The sequence below is a fragment of the Taudactylus pleione genome, unplaced genomic scaffold (genome assembly GCF_031769625.1).
Source record: "Taudactylus pleione unplaced genomic scaffold, aTauple2 ptg000478l, whole genome shotgun sequence".
Classification (NCBI taxonomy): domain Eukaryota; kingdom Metazoa; phylum Chordata; class Amphibia; order Anura; family Myobatrachidae; genus Taudactylus; species Taudactylus pleione.
In genome coordinates this window covers 1,953,604-1,970,464 of record NW_028284880.1, presented here as the reverse complement: position 1 = coordinate 1,970,464, position 16,861 = coordinate 1,953,604, and the positions used below count along the sequence as shown (strand labels likewise).

Sequence of the window (16,861 nt, the reverse complement as noted above, 5' to 3'; positions counted from 1 at the left end):
TCTGCATTGTTACGGACGGAGAGAGGGCGCGGAGCGCTTCCCAGGGCAGCTGGGAGACACAGCCCCCCTCACAATGCCACCAGCTACGTATTCTCTCAGGCCTGAGAACGAGAAGCTGCTTCCCGGCTATTATTCGGCTTTCCAGGATGACAGGGGTGTGATAAATGGCCAGGCACATCAATACCGTGTTGGGACAAAGAGGCTTTGTGATTGACAGGAGGAAACGACACAAAGGGAGGAGATTCGCTTTTCCTTCCTATGGGGATGGCTTCTGAGAGAGGCACCTGAAATTTTAGACTTTAAAAGCATCTCTCAAACTCACCTTCCAGGTAAACGCTTTCCTGCTTGGCTGCTTTCTGAGGCACGCATGTGAAACTAAAACCTGCTGGAAGCTGGGAATGGGGGAACGAAATGTCACTTGACCGCCAGCCTTGCAATCCCTGTCCTGTATCAGTGTACGTGCTGCCCTCATCAGCCTGCACGTTCCATCATATCACATCTACCATCATAAGGGTCATGTATAAAGACTTCTCTTCTAACTTTCTCTCTAGAAACAACTTTCCCCTGCACGGAATATGACACTGGCTGTTTGCAGGTAGCAGGCGTCCGATATAATACTCAGATAGTCTACAGGCTGCATAAAATAAAACCTATTCTACATGTGGGCCTTTTTGTTATAGCTTTTTTTTGTAAAAATATTCAGCAACATTTTTTGGACATTTATACAGACGTGTTTGGCATAATTGAGTTTCTCTGTAGGGCTGGGAATGACCTTGTTCTGCCAAAATCTTATGGTAATCCTTCCTAACTGCAGTTATCAAAGTGATTTTGAATTTGGGGAGTTTTTGTGTCTGCTTATACGGCCTCGGGTTACCTCCCCGAAATGTCCCTAATATGGCCGGATGTCAATATTTATGTGCAGGTTAACTAGAATCATTTTATGTCACTCGTAACAAGACGTGTGCATTATCTAAAGGTCCACTTACATTTTATACATCTAGGATTGAAACATTTAAGGGGAAAATTTATGTACAGTCAAATAAAAGTTTTGTAAAAGATTAAGGCCCTCATTCAGAGCCGTACGCTCTGAGCAGAGCGCACGCTCTGAATGAGGGCCGGGCTCCATGAAAATGGAGCGTCCTCCTGGACGCTCGTATAGCTGTGGGTCACCACCCACAGGCTATACGAGCGTGCATTTTGATGGCCGCGATGGTCGTGACCATCGCGACCATCGAAATTGCGAGCCGGAGCCTGCGGTTGAGGTTTTCAACCGCAAGCTCCGAGTGATTTTGGCTCTATCAGAGCCAAAATCACTCCCACTGACATCACTAGTGATGTCAGTGGGCCGGCTTTTGACGGGAGGTGTTCCCGTGGGAACGCCCCCGTCAGGGAGGCACGCCCCCGGCACGCCTACCAAAGGGGGCGTGCTGTCAATCAACATTGACAGCACGCCCCCTTTGGTCGGACACAACGAGCGAAGGACTTTCCTTCGCTCGTCGCGTCTGGCGCATGCGCACAACGGAGCTCCCTCCGTCGTGCGCATGCTCAGTCCATAACATCGACCCACTTGCGAGCGGACAGCCGCTCGCGAGTGGGTCTGAATCAGGCCCTAAATTTTCAGACCAATTTCTCAATACTCTCCTACCAGCAGAGGCTGTCCCGGCAATGGGGCCGATTTTGAGTTGGGAATATAGCAAAGGTAACTTATGCACCTGGACAAACCATGTTGCAAACTTGCAATGCAAGAGGTGCAAATACATACATTTTATTTAGAATGTAAGCTCTCACGAGCAGGGCCCTCGTCCCTCACGTGCTTTGCCTCCCCTACTTATACTATCATGTACTGCTAACTCCCCAATTGGCTCCTAACACTTGGTAGCCGACGCCCTGCTGCTTGTGTTATGCAGCAATGTTTATAAACCATGTCCTTGTCCTGCATTTTGTATTACTATTACTGTTTTTCTAGTGTGCTCATTTAAGTACTGTGTAAGGCGCTGCGGAACCTTTGTGGCACCATATAAATAAAGGCTAATAATAACAATAATAATTGTATTTGCATGCATGGTAAACACTGGCTGTTGTTGCATGTAGTCCTCAAATGCTGGACAGCTCTATATTTACACTGCAATTTAGCATACCTCCCAACATTTGATAATCCTAAGTCAGTACATCCGCACGTGCTCCCGAAAAGGGGTGTGGCCCATACATAAAAGGGGCGTGACCTAGCGGCTCGCCTTGTTTACATCACTAAGGGGTGTGCCCAGCATCTCAGAGATGCTGGGCTGCCCCCCCCTGTACGGTGAATAGATGCTGTGCGTATAGCATCTATTCTTGCTCTGCATACACGCTGCTCTGCTATGGTCCGGCCAATGGTGTGCGCCACTGATAGCGCATCTGTACACACAGTCCCTGTTGCAACGCAGTAGGTGGGCATCTCAGAAGGACGCCCATCGCCCACAACTTTATCATAAAGACATAGTAGCGGCTGGCCACTGATAGACACAATATATTGGGCACTGATAGGTATAATATGCTGCCCACTGATAGATACAATATATTGGGCACTGATAGGTATAATATGCTGGTCACTGATAGATACAATATATTGGGCACTGATAGGTATAATATGCTGGTCACTGATAGATACAATATATTGGGCACTGATGGATACAATATATTGGGCACTGTATGCTGGGCACTGATAGGTATAATATATTGGGTACTGCCTATCAGTGCCCAGCATATTATACCATTCCATGCCCAATATATTATACCTATCAGTGCCCAGCATATTATACCATTCCATGCCCAATATATTATACCTATCAGTGCCCAGCATATTATACCAATACGTACCCAGCATACTATACCCATCAGTGCCCAATATATTGTAACCATCAGTGCCCAATATACTGTATCTATCAGTGACCAGCATATTGTACCTATCACTGATAGGTATAATATGCTGGCCACTGATAGATACAATATATTGGGCACTGATAGGTATAATATCCTGGGCACTGATAGGTATAATATGCTGGCCACTAATAGGCTATCAGTGCCCAGCATATTATACCTATCAGGGCCCAATATATTGTATATATCAGTGCCCAGCATATTTTTCCTATCAGTGCCCAATATATTGTATATATCAGTGCCCAGCATATTATACCTATCAGTGCCCAATATATTGTATATATCAGTGCCCAGCATATTTTTCCTATCAGTGCCCAATATATTGTATATATCAGTGCCCAGCATATTTTTCCTATCAGTGCCCAGCATATTATACCTATAGTACCCAACATATTACAACAATCAGTGCCCAGCATATTATACCAATCAGTTCCCTGTATATCATCCCAGTTAGTGTCCAGCATATATAACCAATCCGTTCCCTGTATATCATACCAATGCGGGTCCAGCAAATTATAGCCCAGAACATATTATACTCACAGAATTTATTTAAAAGAATTGTCCCAGATATTATCAACATTGATAATCACATCACACTAATCACAAATTCCCAGTGCTCTACAGCCTAGGACTATACTTTATTGAGGTGCACTCTCCCCTTAGTAGGAGCCTGTTTGTGCAGCTGCTATGCCGGTACTCATCCGAAAACAGGGGGCCCGGGAAAGTGAGTTGGGGGATCAATCACAAGCCACAGTTAAGACACTGTGATTGGGTCCCTCCCCATAGAAACTCTTTAAAGGTTGTTTCACAAAATGAATTTACCAGCTCACTGTAGAACTGACAAAGCCCCGGTTCTGTCTAGGAGGACAGGGCACCTTAGGAAAATATTTTCCTATGAGGTAGTGCAGCTTAAAGTAATTGCTTATATCCTGCAATCGTAAGTTAACCTTCCCCAGATGTCTCTTGTCCCACAGAAGCTGATATCAGCACATTATAATGTGGCTGTTCTCAGTTACTAATTACAATTCCAGGTCTCTGCCCAACATGTCGTGCCACATGCAGGTATGTAAGCAGGTGGAGTAGAGCTTGTTGTAATGAAAGAATTACAATTAATGATAGGATGATTTGAAAATTTTATTTTTATTAACTTTTGGATAAAAGATCTTCATCAGAAACCAGATGGACTATCCAGAATGTAATACTGGCTATATAGAAAACCAGAAGTACATTTGGAGAAGAAGGTAACTGAGTGATGCTTACAGTAGTTGCCTCTACGATAGTGGGCCAAAACGGTAAAGGTTAACTTACGGCTTTGTTGTGCCAATTTCAGAGTATATGCGCCCATGTGACCTGGCTAAAATGGTTTGCACATGAAAACGGGAACTGAAAGTCCAGATGTAGAGTAATAATAATAATACTGTAACATTAATAATAAATGTAAATAAAATAGTTACATTTTAAAAAAATATATGAAAAATATTTTTGATTATTGCCAAAAGATAAAAATAATCACATAATAATAAAAAAAAATTCTCTCTGAAACTGATCAGCTAACGTAACCCTCTTTATTTGGGACACACGGGCAGAGGTTTAACCTCAGACACTACATGGCAAGGGACGGCATATCTGCACTTTTCAACTGAACTGATCGCCAATCAGCTTGCTCCTTCCGATCCAGCATGCACTGCTCAAATATAAACATACCTCAAATAATATAAATTTAAAATCGTTGATAGGACTGGGCATTTGCATCAATTTATTTTAACGTGAGTTACTTTAGACTCTTGACAGCAGCCGTGGGCCATTCCACTGCATTAGATTAGGGGTTTTTAACTGGAGGCAATGTAGAATACTTGAGTGGCAATGATGTAGAACGCTGACCTTGGCTGTCAGGAAACCAGCAGTAAATGAGAGCAGCAAAACCTCTGTATATGTGGGAGGCTCAGAGGGGGAATCTATGGAAAAAGCTGTTCTTGAATATCGGGTTAGGTTTGAATAGCAGAGGTGGTAGCAGCTTCTGCGTCTCATAAGGAATCTAAAACTACTTGGGGAACACAGATGGATATTCCAAGAATGAGAGAAATGTAGATGGGATAAACAGTACGAGGGGGGAAAACTCAGAAAGGGACAATCGGTATATTCTGTGATTGTACGCTGGCTGATTTGAGGCTTACGGTCATATTAGAAAGGGCCGGTGTAGGGTATTTAAAATAAGACACTCAATACTTTTGGGTGGCCATCACCGCACAGGAAAGATCGGGTCAAATAAACGACTGATGCCGGGTGAGATAGGGAGCTCCTCTGTAGGCATGTGAGATAAAGGTGCAGGTTAATTGGTCCTCTATGTGTAATATTAGTAGCGCTAGGCTGTGGTTCCGACCAACTGGATCCAGCGCTTGGGCCTAATGAAAAATTGGAATTCACTCTCTCATCAGATGTTGCAGACTTCACGGGACCGGCACTGATGACCAGAGGAACAGAAGGAGTCGTCTCTGGTCAGGGACAATGAGGAACTGTGTGTATGAAAGTGACATGGAGGTACTTAATGCGTGTGGCATTACTGTGGGGACAATCGCAATGGTGCGATAATCACAAAGAACAGACCCACAATTCTAAACGCACACAGAGTCGAGAACCCATGTGAGGAATCCCCTCTCTCTGCGCAAGGGACATAACCGTGGAGAACATTTCCTGAAAAATACATTTCTGTCGCAAGAGAGTAAAAGAAAACATTATTTTATTTATTTACATTTAAATGTTTACTTAATGATCAGAGAGTTTCCTCCCTCATGGCAAGACCAAGGGGTCTATGTACTAAGCCTTGGCGAGAGATAAAGTGGACGGAAAAAAAAGAGTACCAACCAAACCAGCTACTAATTGCCACTTTCCAGGCTGTGGGGTCTATTTACTAAGCCTTGGATGGAGATCAAAGACCAACCAACCAGCTCCTGTCATTTTTCAAACACAGCCTGTGACATTGCAATTAGGAGCTGATTGGTTGGTACTTTATCTCTGTTCACTTTACCTCAAACCAAGGCTTAGTAAACAGACCCCTTAGTTTGAAAAATGACAGGAGATGATTGGTTGGTAATTTCTCTCTCTCCAAGGCTTAGTACGTAGACCACTAAAATTTGTAAGTTTTGGAGATGCGTCCGACTTACCGATAATTAACTATTAGAGTTACTTACTAATCACCCATAATGCCAGAACTTTTGTGGAAGACAGAATAAATGTGTGTAAACTTGTAAAGCTGCCTCCTGTTATCACATTAAGAACAGGTTGCCGCGATAACCAGGCTGCCTTTACTGTGTCTTAGGAAACGGGTATACTGTAGTATAAAACAGTACGCACTTATTTACTATACTGCTGTCCCTGCCAATGAATGAAAAAGATGCATGTTCCTCTCCACCTTATTAACATTGTGCATCAACTTTCAATTTCCTGAACAATATTGTACTAATTGAAAACATTGGGCCTGATTCAGAGCCGGACGCTATTTGCGCTCGCTCGTCCAGAAAATAGGGGTGGCTATTCAAAAGAACCGTTCGCTGTTTGCGGTCTGTTCACGCCTCTAGGTCTGAACGAGCGTACAAAACTTGCGGTCGTTTTTTTGGAAACTACGCCCCCTGGCCGCTCGCATCCTACGTCATGTCCGCTATTTAATAAATTAATCGAGTACATCGAACAGGGTATGAGCTGCTCGCTATTCTTGTGGTTGGTTTTTGCTACCACAATTTTGCGAGCAGTTCTGGCTATAAAATAACCCAGTGACGTGGTCAATGACGCTGCTGTTTTAAATATGCACACCCATAAAACGCCCGTTTTGACCTTTAAGCACGCCTGCGATCGGATCTCCACTCCCCGTTTTCAAGCACCTTCCCCTGTTACCACCCACATACGCCTCCTGCTGTCACTCAAATTATCAGGCATTCGCTATTTTGCGAGCACATGAATTTCGGCCGCACTGACTGGTTCGCGCATGCGTATAACGATCCGTACGCATGCGCAGTTGGGCAAATATCGCTCGGAGCGAACGAGCTGCCACTTACGAGCGGCTCTGAATCAGGCCCATTGTTTTCATGATTAAAATGCAATTTGCCTGACATTAACGTGCTGAAAGCAGAGACGGGAATTCTGCAAAGCGAAGCAAAAAGATGAACTGAACCTACCTGAAAAAGAACATGTAGAGAGCAGCGGTGATGCAAAACAAAAGGACCTACAAGAAGCAAATACATCAATAAAAAAAAACACACATAAATAATATACACAGACACACATTTGTTAAAATGATCCTAACATGCTCTATAAAGATGTTAGTATACACGTACATGCATATATAAAACAAGAGACATCTGACACCTGCAGAATATCAGCAAGAAGAGATGCCCAGAACATTTGCAGGACTTTACCACCAGATTAGTGCATGAATAGGCTCCACTGACAAGGACCCACTATGTCAGTGTTGGCTAACCTTGACACTCCAGCTGTTGTGGAACTATATATCCCAGCATGCCCTGCCACAGTTTTAGCATGCCCTAATAGCAAAACTGTAGCAGTGCATGCTGGGTTATGTAGTTCCATAACAGCTGGAGTGTCAAGGTTAGCCAACACTGCACTATGTCTTTGAAGTTCCCTTTACTATACTGAGGACTTCTGGGGAAGGGGGTCTGATTCCTATCTGATTTGATGGCCTCAGGAACCAGTCATGTTAGTCTGGTGCATACGATCCTCCACACCTTTGTCAATACTACAGTGTTATACTCTGTCTATAGAGAGTCATTGCTACTGAGTACTGGAGACAGGCGCACCTCAAAAACATCCCAGGGAAGTAGTGCCGGCTGAAAATTATTACTCCGGGTTAACCCTGAAGGTGGAAAATCCATTGTTGCACACAGTCAAGGCAGCCATTTTGAAAGCCAATCTGCTAACGATCAGCTGCTGCCATTTTCATTCATGTTCTTGGGCCCTTGGTGCACAGGGAAGTTCAGATGGATTCTCAAAATGGCTGCTTCCACAAACTGTGTGCAACACCCTGACTACAGGTGATAAGGCTAACGGGTTACAGACAGATAAAATAATTGCTGGCAAATTACTGGCAGGGTTATGGGACATACACTGAGTTATTAGTACACATTTGATTGCATGATAACCATTCTTAGTTTGCGAGTTATAATTCTTAATACACAAATAATAATATAATTATAATAATAATAAACACTCATCTAAAATAAGGTTATAATCTGTACATAGCACTGAAATAAAGTTCGTAAACAACATAGATCAAAAATGATTACCAAATAGTATTTAAAGAACATAAACATGTATCTGTGTTACCATGGTTTATCAAACTCTCAATATAGGAAAAGAGAAGGGCGTTGCCAATGGCAACAGATCAGATTATAGCCATAATTATCTAGAATGTACTAGATAAATTATAGCTAGTGTCCGATTGGTTGCTATGGGTAACACCCACACCTCTGCTTTCCAGATGGTTTGATAAATCTCCCCCTTAAACTACATTACTCAAGTCCTAGTTTTCCTCTCACACGACTGTAAAGTCTGCTCCGTCTGCCTCTTTCCTGACCTTGCATGGTTGCTGATGCTCCGATTAAAGCCATCGGAGCAAAACTGGCTTGAAAGTGAGAAGCATACTCTCAGCAGACACTTCATTTCTCCAGTATCAATACACAACCTGAACTTTCACATACATGAGAGGCCTAATGACAGTGTACTCAGGGCAGGCATAGCAGCCATTTTTGCGGAGGAATAGGGCCCAGTGCATAGCGGGGATAAGATAACAAGTATGTCTTGAAAGGAATGGGCTAGAGCCATAAAGGTTAGGAGGCTGGAAGGAGCTGAGGTGGCAGAGAGTCTCCTTTTATCTGCAAGGCATGTGAAATATAAGACAATGAGCTCTCTCAGCTCCTGCAAGCGAGAGATAACTATGATTCACGGCTTCAGGAGAGGAAATCCGTGGCAGCTAGGAAAATAGATATCCAGAGGAGACATTTCTACTTTATTATTATTATACATAGCAGCAACATTTTCCATGCCATGGTATCATTTACAATAAGCTATGTACAGTATTGATATCAGAACATGCTGGTGCTAAAGGTATAGGGATCATATATCCTGTACGCTAGGGCAAAGGCTCTAAATCTATGCGTCTACACTCAAACATGTGCCACCTACTGCTGGTGGGATAGATCACCCATACGCCCCTATAAAGTGCCCCCTGTTGCTTAGACTCAATGGGTGCCCTTGTTTTGTTTTGTGAGCAGAACCAATATAGAGGCTACTAATTTGTTAATAACTGGAAATTAAACAGTGAGGCATGAGGCACAATAGGCCTGGGTGACATCACTATTTCCAAACACATTAAGGGGTCTATTTACAAAGCAGTGTTAGGAGACAGAGTGAAAAGTGATAAGAAAGTGATAAGGTGCCAGCCAATCAGCTCCTAACTGTCATCTCACAGGCTGTGTTTGAAAAATGACAGTTGGGAGCTGATTGGCTGGCACCTTATCACTTTCTTATCACTTTTCACTCTGTCTCCTAACATTGCTTAGTAACTAGACCCCTAAGAGGCTGAGTATTGGTGCCTCCCACAAAATGGCTGCATCCATTGTGGAAGACACAGAATTTTTTTTTTTTTTCTTTTAATTAAATTTCAGGGACATTTTTGTTGCAAAGCTCTTCAGGTACCCAATTCACTAAACATTTTATTTTATTAATAACAAATGCACTTGAATGAGAAAGTCTAGGTGATTCGCCCACATACCATACTTGCCCACTCTTCCAGAACATTTAGAAAACAAATACATTTTGAGGAGAGTCTCCCTGCTCTCTGAAAAGTGGGCGGCTCCCTCATATCTCTTAACATCTCGGATGAACAGATGAAGTAGGTGGGGGAGGGCAGAGGGTCGTACGGCCTGATTCGCTATGGATTAGGTCATTACGGCTCCACCCACACAACGTAACACCGGGAATCCCCTAGCAATGCCATTTGGGACAAGACCACTCGGACGAGATCCGCTATGCAACACCCTCACTTCCCAGAGCTCAGCCCTTCATAGTTGGCAAGCATGCGTAGTGTAAGTGAGTAGCAGTCCCTTCCTTTTACATATTTCCCATTGGACACCTCTCAGTTTCTCTTAGCGCCCCCTCCTGGCTGCTTCTAGCACTGCAGCAGTGAATGTAACAGGACAGGGGTGCATTATTTAAAAAAATAAAAATAATGCCTAATGCTGCACTTCCCCTTTAATTTGCTCATAACCATTTATGTCTATCTGCGAAATAGTATTTATATTGTAAAGCTAATTCATTACACCAGCTGCACTTAGTGAAGCCTGGAATATGTATTTTTAAATATTACATTATACAGCTTAGGGTTTGATTCTGACATGGTCGCAATTACGTTATTTACGTAGTCAACAGATTATCGGTAATCGCACTGCAGACGCATCAAGATACATTTACGTCATTGCTTACAGCGACTTGTTACTCACAGTGTCAAGGAGCATCTGGGCGAGTTATGCGATCTGCGTACGCAATAAACCTGGTTCTGGCATCTCATTACATGCGGCCATTCTGCTTGACCAGAATGGGAGCACGTAGACAGCTCTGTACACAGCCACTTGAATATGCAATGTCGCTGGTGGGCGTCAATACAAATCCTGGCGCCTGCGACACTTGCATTTTCGTACAGCAGCTGCGTACAAATCCGCGACTGCGTTAGCATTACCGTACATCTCTCAATCAGGCCCAAAGTCATTTTTAATTAATGAATTGCTGGAGTCAATGAAAACCATACAAACTTAAAGGTGCGGATCATCCACTACCCGACTATGGAAACACAGTACAATTATGACATTGTAATCATACAGTCCTTCCTGATCCCTTGTAGTGCCTACACTGAACGATGTCATTCAGTGCAGGCGCCCTCCCTCATCATGGTCAATCTGTCGTTATCGGCAGATTGGCCGGCATGTTCAGGCGATGATTGATGTCGGAAACGACCATCGGGAGCGCGCATCGCTGGTCATTTCCGACATTATAGTGCACGATTAATGAGCGAGTGAACGATTACGATGTCGTAATTGTTCAATCGCTCATTAAAATCGCCTAATGAATACGCAGCTTAAGACGTTAAAATGAATGAAATTTCATTAGCGGTGTTTGTGTTTTGCCACAGAAATATAAGGAACTGAGGGTCTCATTCAGACCCGCTCGAGAGCGCAGGATGCTCGCAAACGGGTCGATGGTACCCAAATGCGCATGCGCACGACGGAGGGAGCTCCGTCGTGCACATGCGAAAGACCCGACGAGCAACGGGGTAGCCGTCGCTCGGGGTCTCGCACCAAAGGGGGCGTGCTGTCGATGGTGAGTGACAGCACGCCCCCTTTGGTGGGCGTGCTGGGGGCGTGGCTGCCAGACGGAGGCGTTCTCATGGGAACGTCTACCGTCTGGGTCTGGCCCCACTGAGATCACTAGTGATGTCAGTGGGAGTGATTTTGGCTCTGATAGAGCCAAAATCACTCCAGGGCTAGCGGCAGCGAGACCCTACCGCAGGGTCTCGTCGCAAGCCCGATGGTCGTGATGGTCTTGACCATCGCGACCATCATCATGGACGCTCACATAAGCTGTGGGTGGTAACCCACAGCTATGCGAGCGTCCAAGAGGCCGCTCCAAGTTTAGGTAGGAGGGCCCTGATTCAGAGCGAGCGCTCTGGTCAGAGCGTCCGGCTCTGAATCAGGCCCTGAAAAAACAGAGAATATCAAGATTAAATAATAATAATAAAAAAATCATTAACACAGATAAACAAGGTTGTGCAAAGTAACACTTGGCTCTAAGCAGGACTAGAACCTGATCTTTCTTCTGCAATGTCAACACTGATGCCAGGGCACATTTGTTTAGAATACAGGAAAGGACATGGAGACAGGGGAATGTAGCAGCCGAGCGCCCATATCTCACGCTGGGCTGGGCGTCTTCTGCAGAATATAAGACGTTCTAAGCACTTTAATTTGGTCACTATCGTCAACATCTCAACACTGTTGTGTGGCAATGGTAAGTGTGAGGCACATTTCGTAAAGTCATCCTGCTCTCTGATCTACTGGATACTCTTGAAGTTGTAAGAGATACAAGAGGGAGAGATTTACGGGATGCTATTATTATTTTGTACCCTCTTGAGAAATCTTAGACTAGCATGTACCCCCTCGCAAAATTGCCAAAGCTCCCTGTACTCTGTCAGTTACTCACACATTACACAATTATTACTTATATTTTCTAGTATATAAAAACAGTAGGGGAATACAGTATTTTAAATGTTCACAATTTATTATCTTAAATCTGTACCTTTGCAAGTATTCAAATTGCTTTGATGTGTTATAATGGAGCACTGTGTTGTTTAACTTCGCTGTAAACGTCAAAATAGTTCTATTTCATTACAAATTGCTCACTGTACCCTGCCATATTTCTGTAAAAATCTGTACAAATCGCTCAAAGTATAACTATACCCAAACGTTGGTCATAGCCTGAGACAGCGCGGAGGTTTCATGTGAAATGCGTAGGGCATTCGGTGTCTTGCTCAGCTAAACGATAATTCTGAACTAACTATCGTTAGAATTCATACAAATCTATCTACATACAGTAGTTTACCAGTGGTCCTTATCTACACAGCTGGGACAGCTATACCGATTATACAAGAGGACATACATTTTACACTTGTGATTGTATACAGTACTTTATTTCTTTTGGTACAGCACACAGATTGCTTTATTGTTTCCAGACTTGAGAACCGGGAAGCTTCATTCTTTTTCACAATGTTCTCAAAGAAACACTTTACCCTCAAATAGAAATGATAAAAGAGGATTATTTTAAAGTAACGTGGGGCCCATATATAAAGTATATATCCTTTAAGGGGGGTTATCCACTTAGCGATCTAACCAAGCGATTGCACGATAACGACGTCGTTATCGTGCAATCGCTTGCAAATCGTGCATGTTTTGGTCGGAAGCGACCAGCGATGCGCGTGCCCGCTCGTCGCTTCCGACATCGCCCGTACATGCTGGTCAACCTGACGATCTCGTCAAGTTCAGCATGTGCGGGGATGAGGGATGTGCCTGGACTGAACGAGTGAACGTTCAGTCTAGGCACATCACTAGACATACAAACGAGAGCACGACAGCAATGTCGTAATCGTGCTCTCGTTTGTATATCTATAAGTGTATACCCGCCTTTACTTGCACCAAAATGTACAATTTCAAAATATATTGTAGGATCTGGGACTACCAAGCTAGTAAATATACTTCAGTGGCTACTTTATCAATACACCTGCACGTTAATGTAAATAGTCATTTAATATTGTGGCAGCAATTTACTGTATAAAACCATGGAGTAATTTTGAAGAGGATCAGTTCTTGTTCAGACCAAGCACCAGTAGAAATGTGAAATGAAGAAATGTGATCTAAGTGACTTTGGTGGGAGCTCTGTGGGATAAAAATGCCTATTTAATAAGAGAGTTAGGAGGAGGATGGCCAGACTCGGTTTAAGCTGACAAGGCGGCACTGAGGCACAAGGGCATGTGATATGCCCCGGTGCACACGGAACAGCTCGGTCGGAAGCTCCGCCTCCCCGTGCTCCTTTCCATAGGACTTGTGTAGCACGTGCACGATTGTGGCGTCATTACGATATGTCAGGCTGTACGCCGCTGCCACAGCACAGCGGAGTCGGTCGGCTCTGTACAGCCACTAGGAGGACGCTGTCACCGACCAGTAGACGAGACCTAAGCAAAGCAGGTAAGTTTGCTGGAGCTGAAGGAGGAGGTGTGGTGGTGTTAGGTGGGCAGTGAAATGGGTAAATGTGTAGTACTGTGAGGAGTGAAGGGTGCAGTGAAGGGAAGTATGTGTTGTGAAGGAGGCAGTATGTGGTGCTATGAAGTGGTCAGTATATGCTGTGAGGAAGACAATATGTGATGCTGTGAGGTGATCAGTGAAGGGTGCAGTGAAGGAGGCAGTATGTAGTGCTATGAAGTGGTCAGTATGTGCTGTGAGGAAGACAATACAGTCAGGTGCATAAATATTGGGACATTGACAGAATTTTAATATTTTGGCCTCTATTCACCACCACAATGGCTTTGAAATGAAACAAACAAGATGTGCTTTAACTGCAGACTTTCAGATTTCATTTGAGGGTAATTACATCCAAATCGGGTGAACGGTGTAGGAATTACAACGGTTTCTATATGTGCCTCCCACTTTTTAAGGGGCCAAAAGTATTGGGACAAACTAAACAATCCTAAATCTAACTTTCACTTTTTAATACTTTGTTGCAAATCCTTTGCAGGCAATTACAGCCTGAAGTCGGGAACGCATAGACATCACCAGACCCTGGGTTTCATCCCTGGTGATGCTCTGCCAGGCCTCTACTGCAAATGTCTTCAGTTCCTGCTTGTTCTTGGGGCATTTTCGCTTCAGTTTTGTCTTCATCAAGTGAAATGCATGCTCAATCGGATTCAGGTCAGGGGATTGACTTGGCCATTGCATAACATTCCACTTTTTAGCCTTAAAAAACTCTTTGGTTGCTTTTGCAGTATGCTTTGGGTCATTGTCCATCTGCACTGTGAAGCGCTGTCCAATGAGTTCTGAAGCATTTGACTGAGTATGAGCATATAATATTGCCCGAAACACTTCATTCATTCTGCTGCTTTTGTCAGCAGTCACATCATCAATAAATACAAGGGAACCAGTTCCATTGGCAGCCATACATGCCCACGCCATGACACTACCACCACCATGCTTCACTGATGAGGTGGTATGTTTTGGATCATGAGCAGTTCCTTTCCTTCTCCATACTCTTCTCTTCCCATCACTCTGGTACAAGTTGATCTATGTCTCATCTGTCCATAGGATGTTGTTCCAGAAATGTAATGGCTTTTTTAGATGTTGTTTGGCAAACTCTAATCTGGTCTTCCTGTTTTTGTGGCTCACCAATGGTTTACATCTTGTGGTGAACCCTCTATATTCACTCTTGTGAAGTCTTCTCTTGATTGTTGACTTTGACACATATACACCTACCTCCTGGAGAGTGTTCTTGATTTGGCCAACTGTTGTGAAGGGGTTTTTCTTCACCAGGGAAATAATTATTCTGTCATCCACCACAGTTGTTTTCCGTGGTCTTCCGGGGTCTTTTGGTGTTGCTGAGCTCTCCGGTGAGTTCTTTCTTTTTAAGAATGTTTCAAACAGTTGATTTGGCCACACCTAATGTTTTTGCTATCTCTCTGATGGGTTTGTTTTGATTTTTCAGCCTAATGATGACTTGCTTCACTGATAGTGACAGCTCTTTGGATCTCATATTGAGAGTTGACAGCAACTGATTTCAAATGCAAATGTCACACTACAATCAACTCCAGACCTTTTACCTGCTTAATTGATAATGAAATAACGAGGGAATAGCCCACACCTGTCCATGAAATAGCTTTTGAGTTGATAGTCCCATTACTTTTGGCCCCTTAAAAAGTGGGAGGCACATATAGAAACCGTTGTAATTCCTACACCGTTCACCTGATTTGGATGTAATTACCCTCAAATTAAATCTGAAAGTCTGCAGTTAAAGCACATCTTGTTTGTTTCATTTCAAAGCCATTGTGGTGGTGAATAGAGGCCAAAATACGAAAATTCTGTCAATGTCCCAATATTTATGCACCTGACTGTATGTGATGCTGTGAGGTGAACAGTGAAGGGGGAAGTATGCGCTGTGAGGTGGGCATAATGTCTTATGAAGGGACAGTGAAGGGGCAGTATGTGCTGCGAGAGGGGCAGTATGTGGTGGAAATTAATATGTGCTGTAAAGGGGGCAAAATGTGGCGCTATGAAGTGATCAGTATGTGCTGAGAGAGTGGCAGTACTGTATGCGATGGTGTGAGGAGAGCAGTGGGGGAGGGCAGTATGTGCTGTGAAGGGGGCAGTACTGTATGCGATGGTGTGAGGAGGGCAGTGGGGGAGGTCAGTATGTGCTGTGAAGAGGGCAGTACTCTATGTGATGGTGTGAGGAGGGCAGTGGGGGAGTCAGTATGTGCTGTGAAGGGGGCAGTACTCTATGTGATGGTGTGAGGAGGGCAGTATGTGCTGTGAAGGGGCAGTACTCTATGTGATGGTGTGAGGAGGGCAGTATGTGCTGTGAAGGGGGCAGTACTCTATGTGATGGTGTGAGGAGGGCAGTGGGGGAGTCAGTAGGTGCTGTGAAGGGGGCAGTACTCTATGTGATGGTGTGAGGAGGGCAGTATGTGCTGTGAAGGGGCAGTACTCTATGTGATGGTGTGTGGAGGGCAGTATGTGCTGTGAAGGGGGCAGTAACGGGTCAGTGTGTGTGCTGTGAGGAGCTCAGAGTGCTGTGGGGGGGACAAAGAGTAAGCTGGGAAGTGCTCACTGGGTGCTGTGAGAGGATCAGTGAGGGGATCAGTGCAATATGGAAGTAACTGTCAGTGAGCTCTAGAGGAGGCAGCAATGAAACCGCTATGGAGGGGGCAATTAGGGAGATATGCAGGGAGGGCTCAATGAGACAGCTATGGAGGGGGCAATCAAAAAGCTATGCATGTGCAATTAGACAGCTATGGAGGGTGCAAAGAGAGATACTGTATGGAGGGAAGGGGCAATGAGACAGCTGTGGAGGGAGCGGTAAAATAGATATGGGCAGTGAGAGACATATGAAGAGGCAGTGAGAGAAACTGAGGTAGGGGGCAATGAGCGAGATCCATGTATTCTAACGCTGTACATGGGCTGGTAATTTCAGGTATTTATTACCTATCTCTTTCCCAGACAAGCCTGAAACATTCCCAGATGTAGACCAGCACTGTGGTGCTTAGGACACCAGCTGGCAGCTGCAGCACGTGGTCACGGCTGCAAGTGCAGGTCAGGCATAACTGGTCTTGGCCTTGGTTGTAGTGTGT

General features: G+C 44.3%; 1 protein-coding gene across 1 annotated transcript in view; it reads right to left on the bottom strand.

Annotated features, from left to right (window-relative positions):
• Positions 1–16,861, bottom strand: part of TMEM135 (transmembrane protein 135) — a 340,734-nt gene that overhangs the window by 70,143 nt on the left and 253,730 nt on the right. Inside the window, exon 6 of the mRNA XM_088449045.1 lies at positions 7,086–7,132. Coding sequence (XP_088305171.1) covers positions 7,086–7,132 — 47 coding nt within the window. The remainder of the gene's footprint in view (positions 1–7,085; positions 7,133–16,861) is intronic.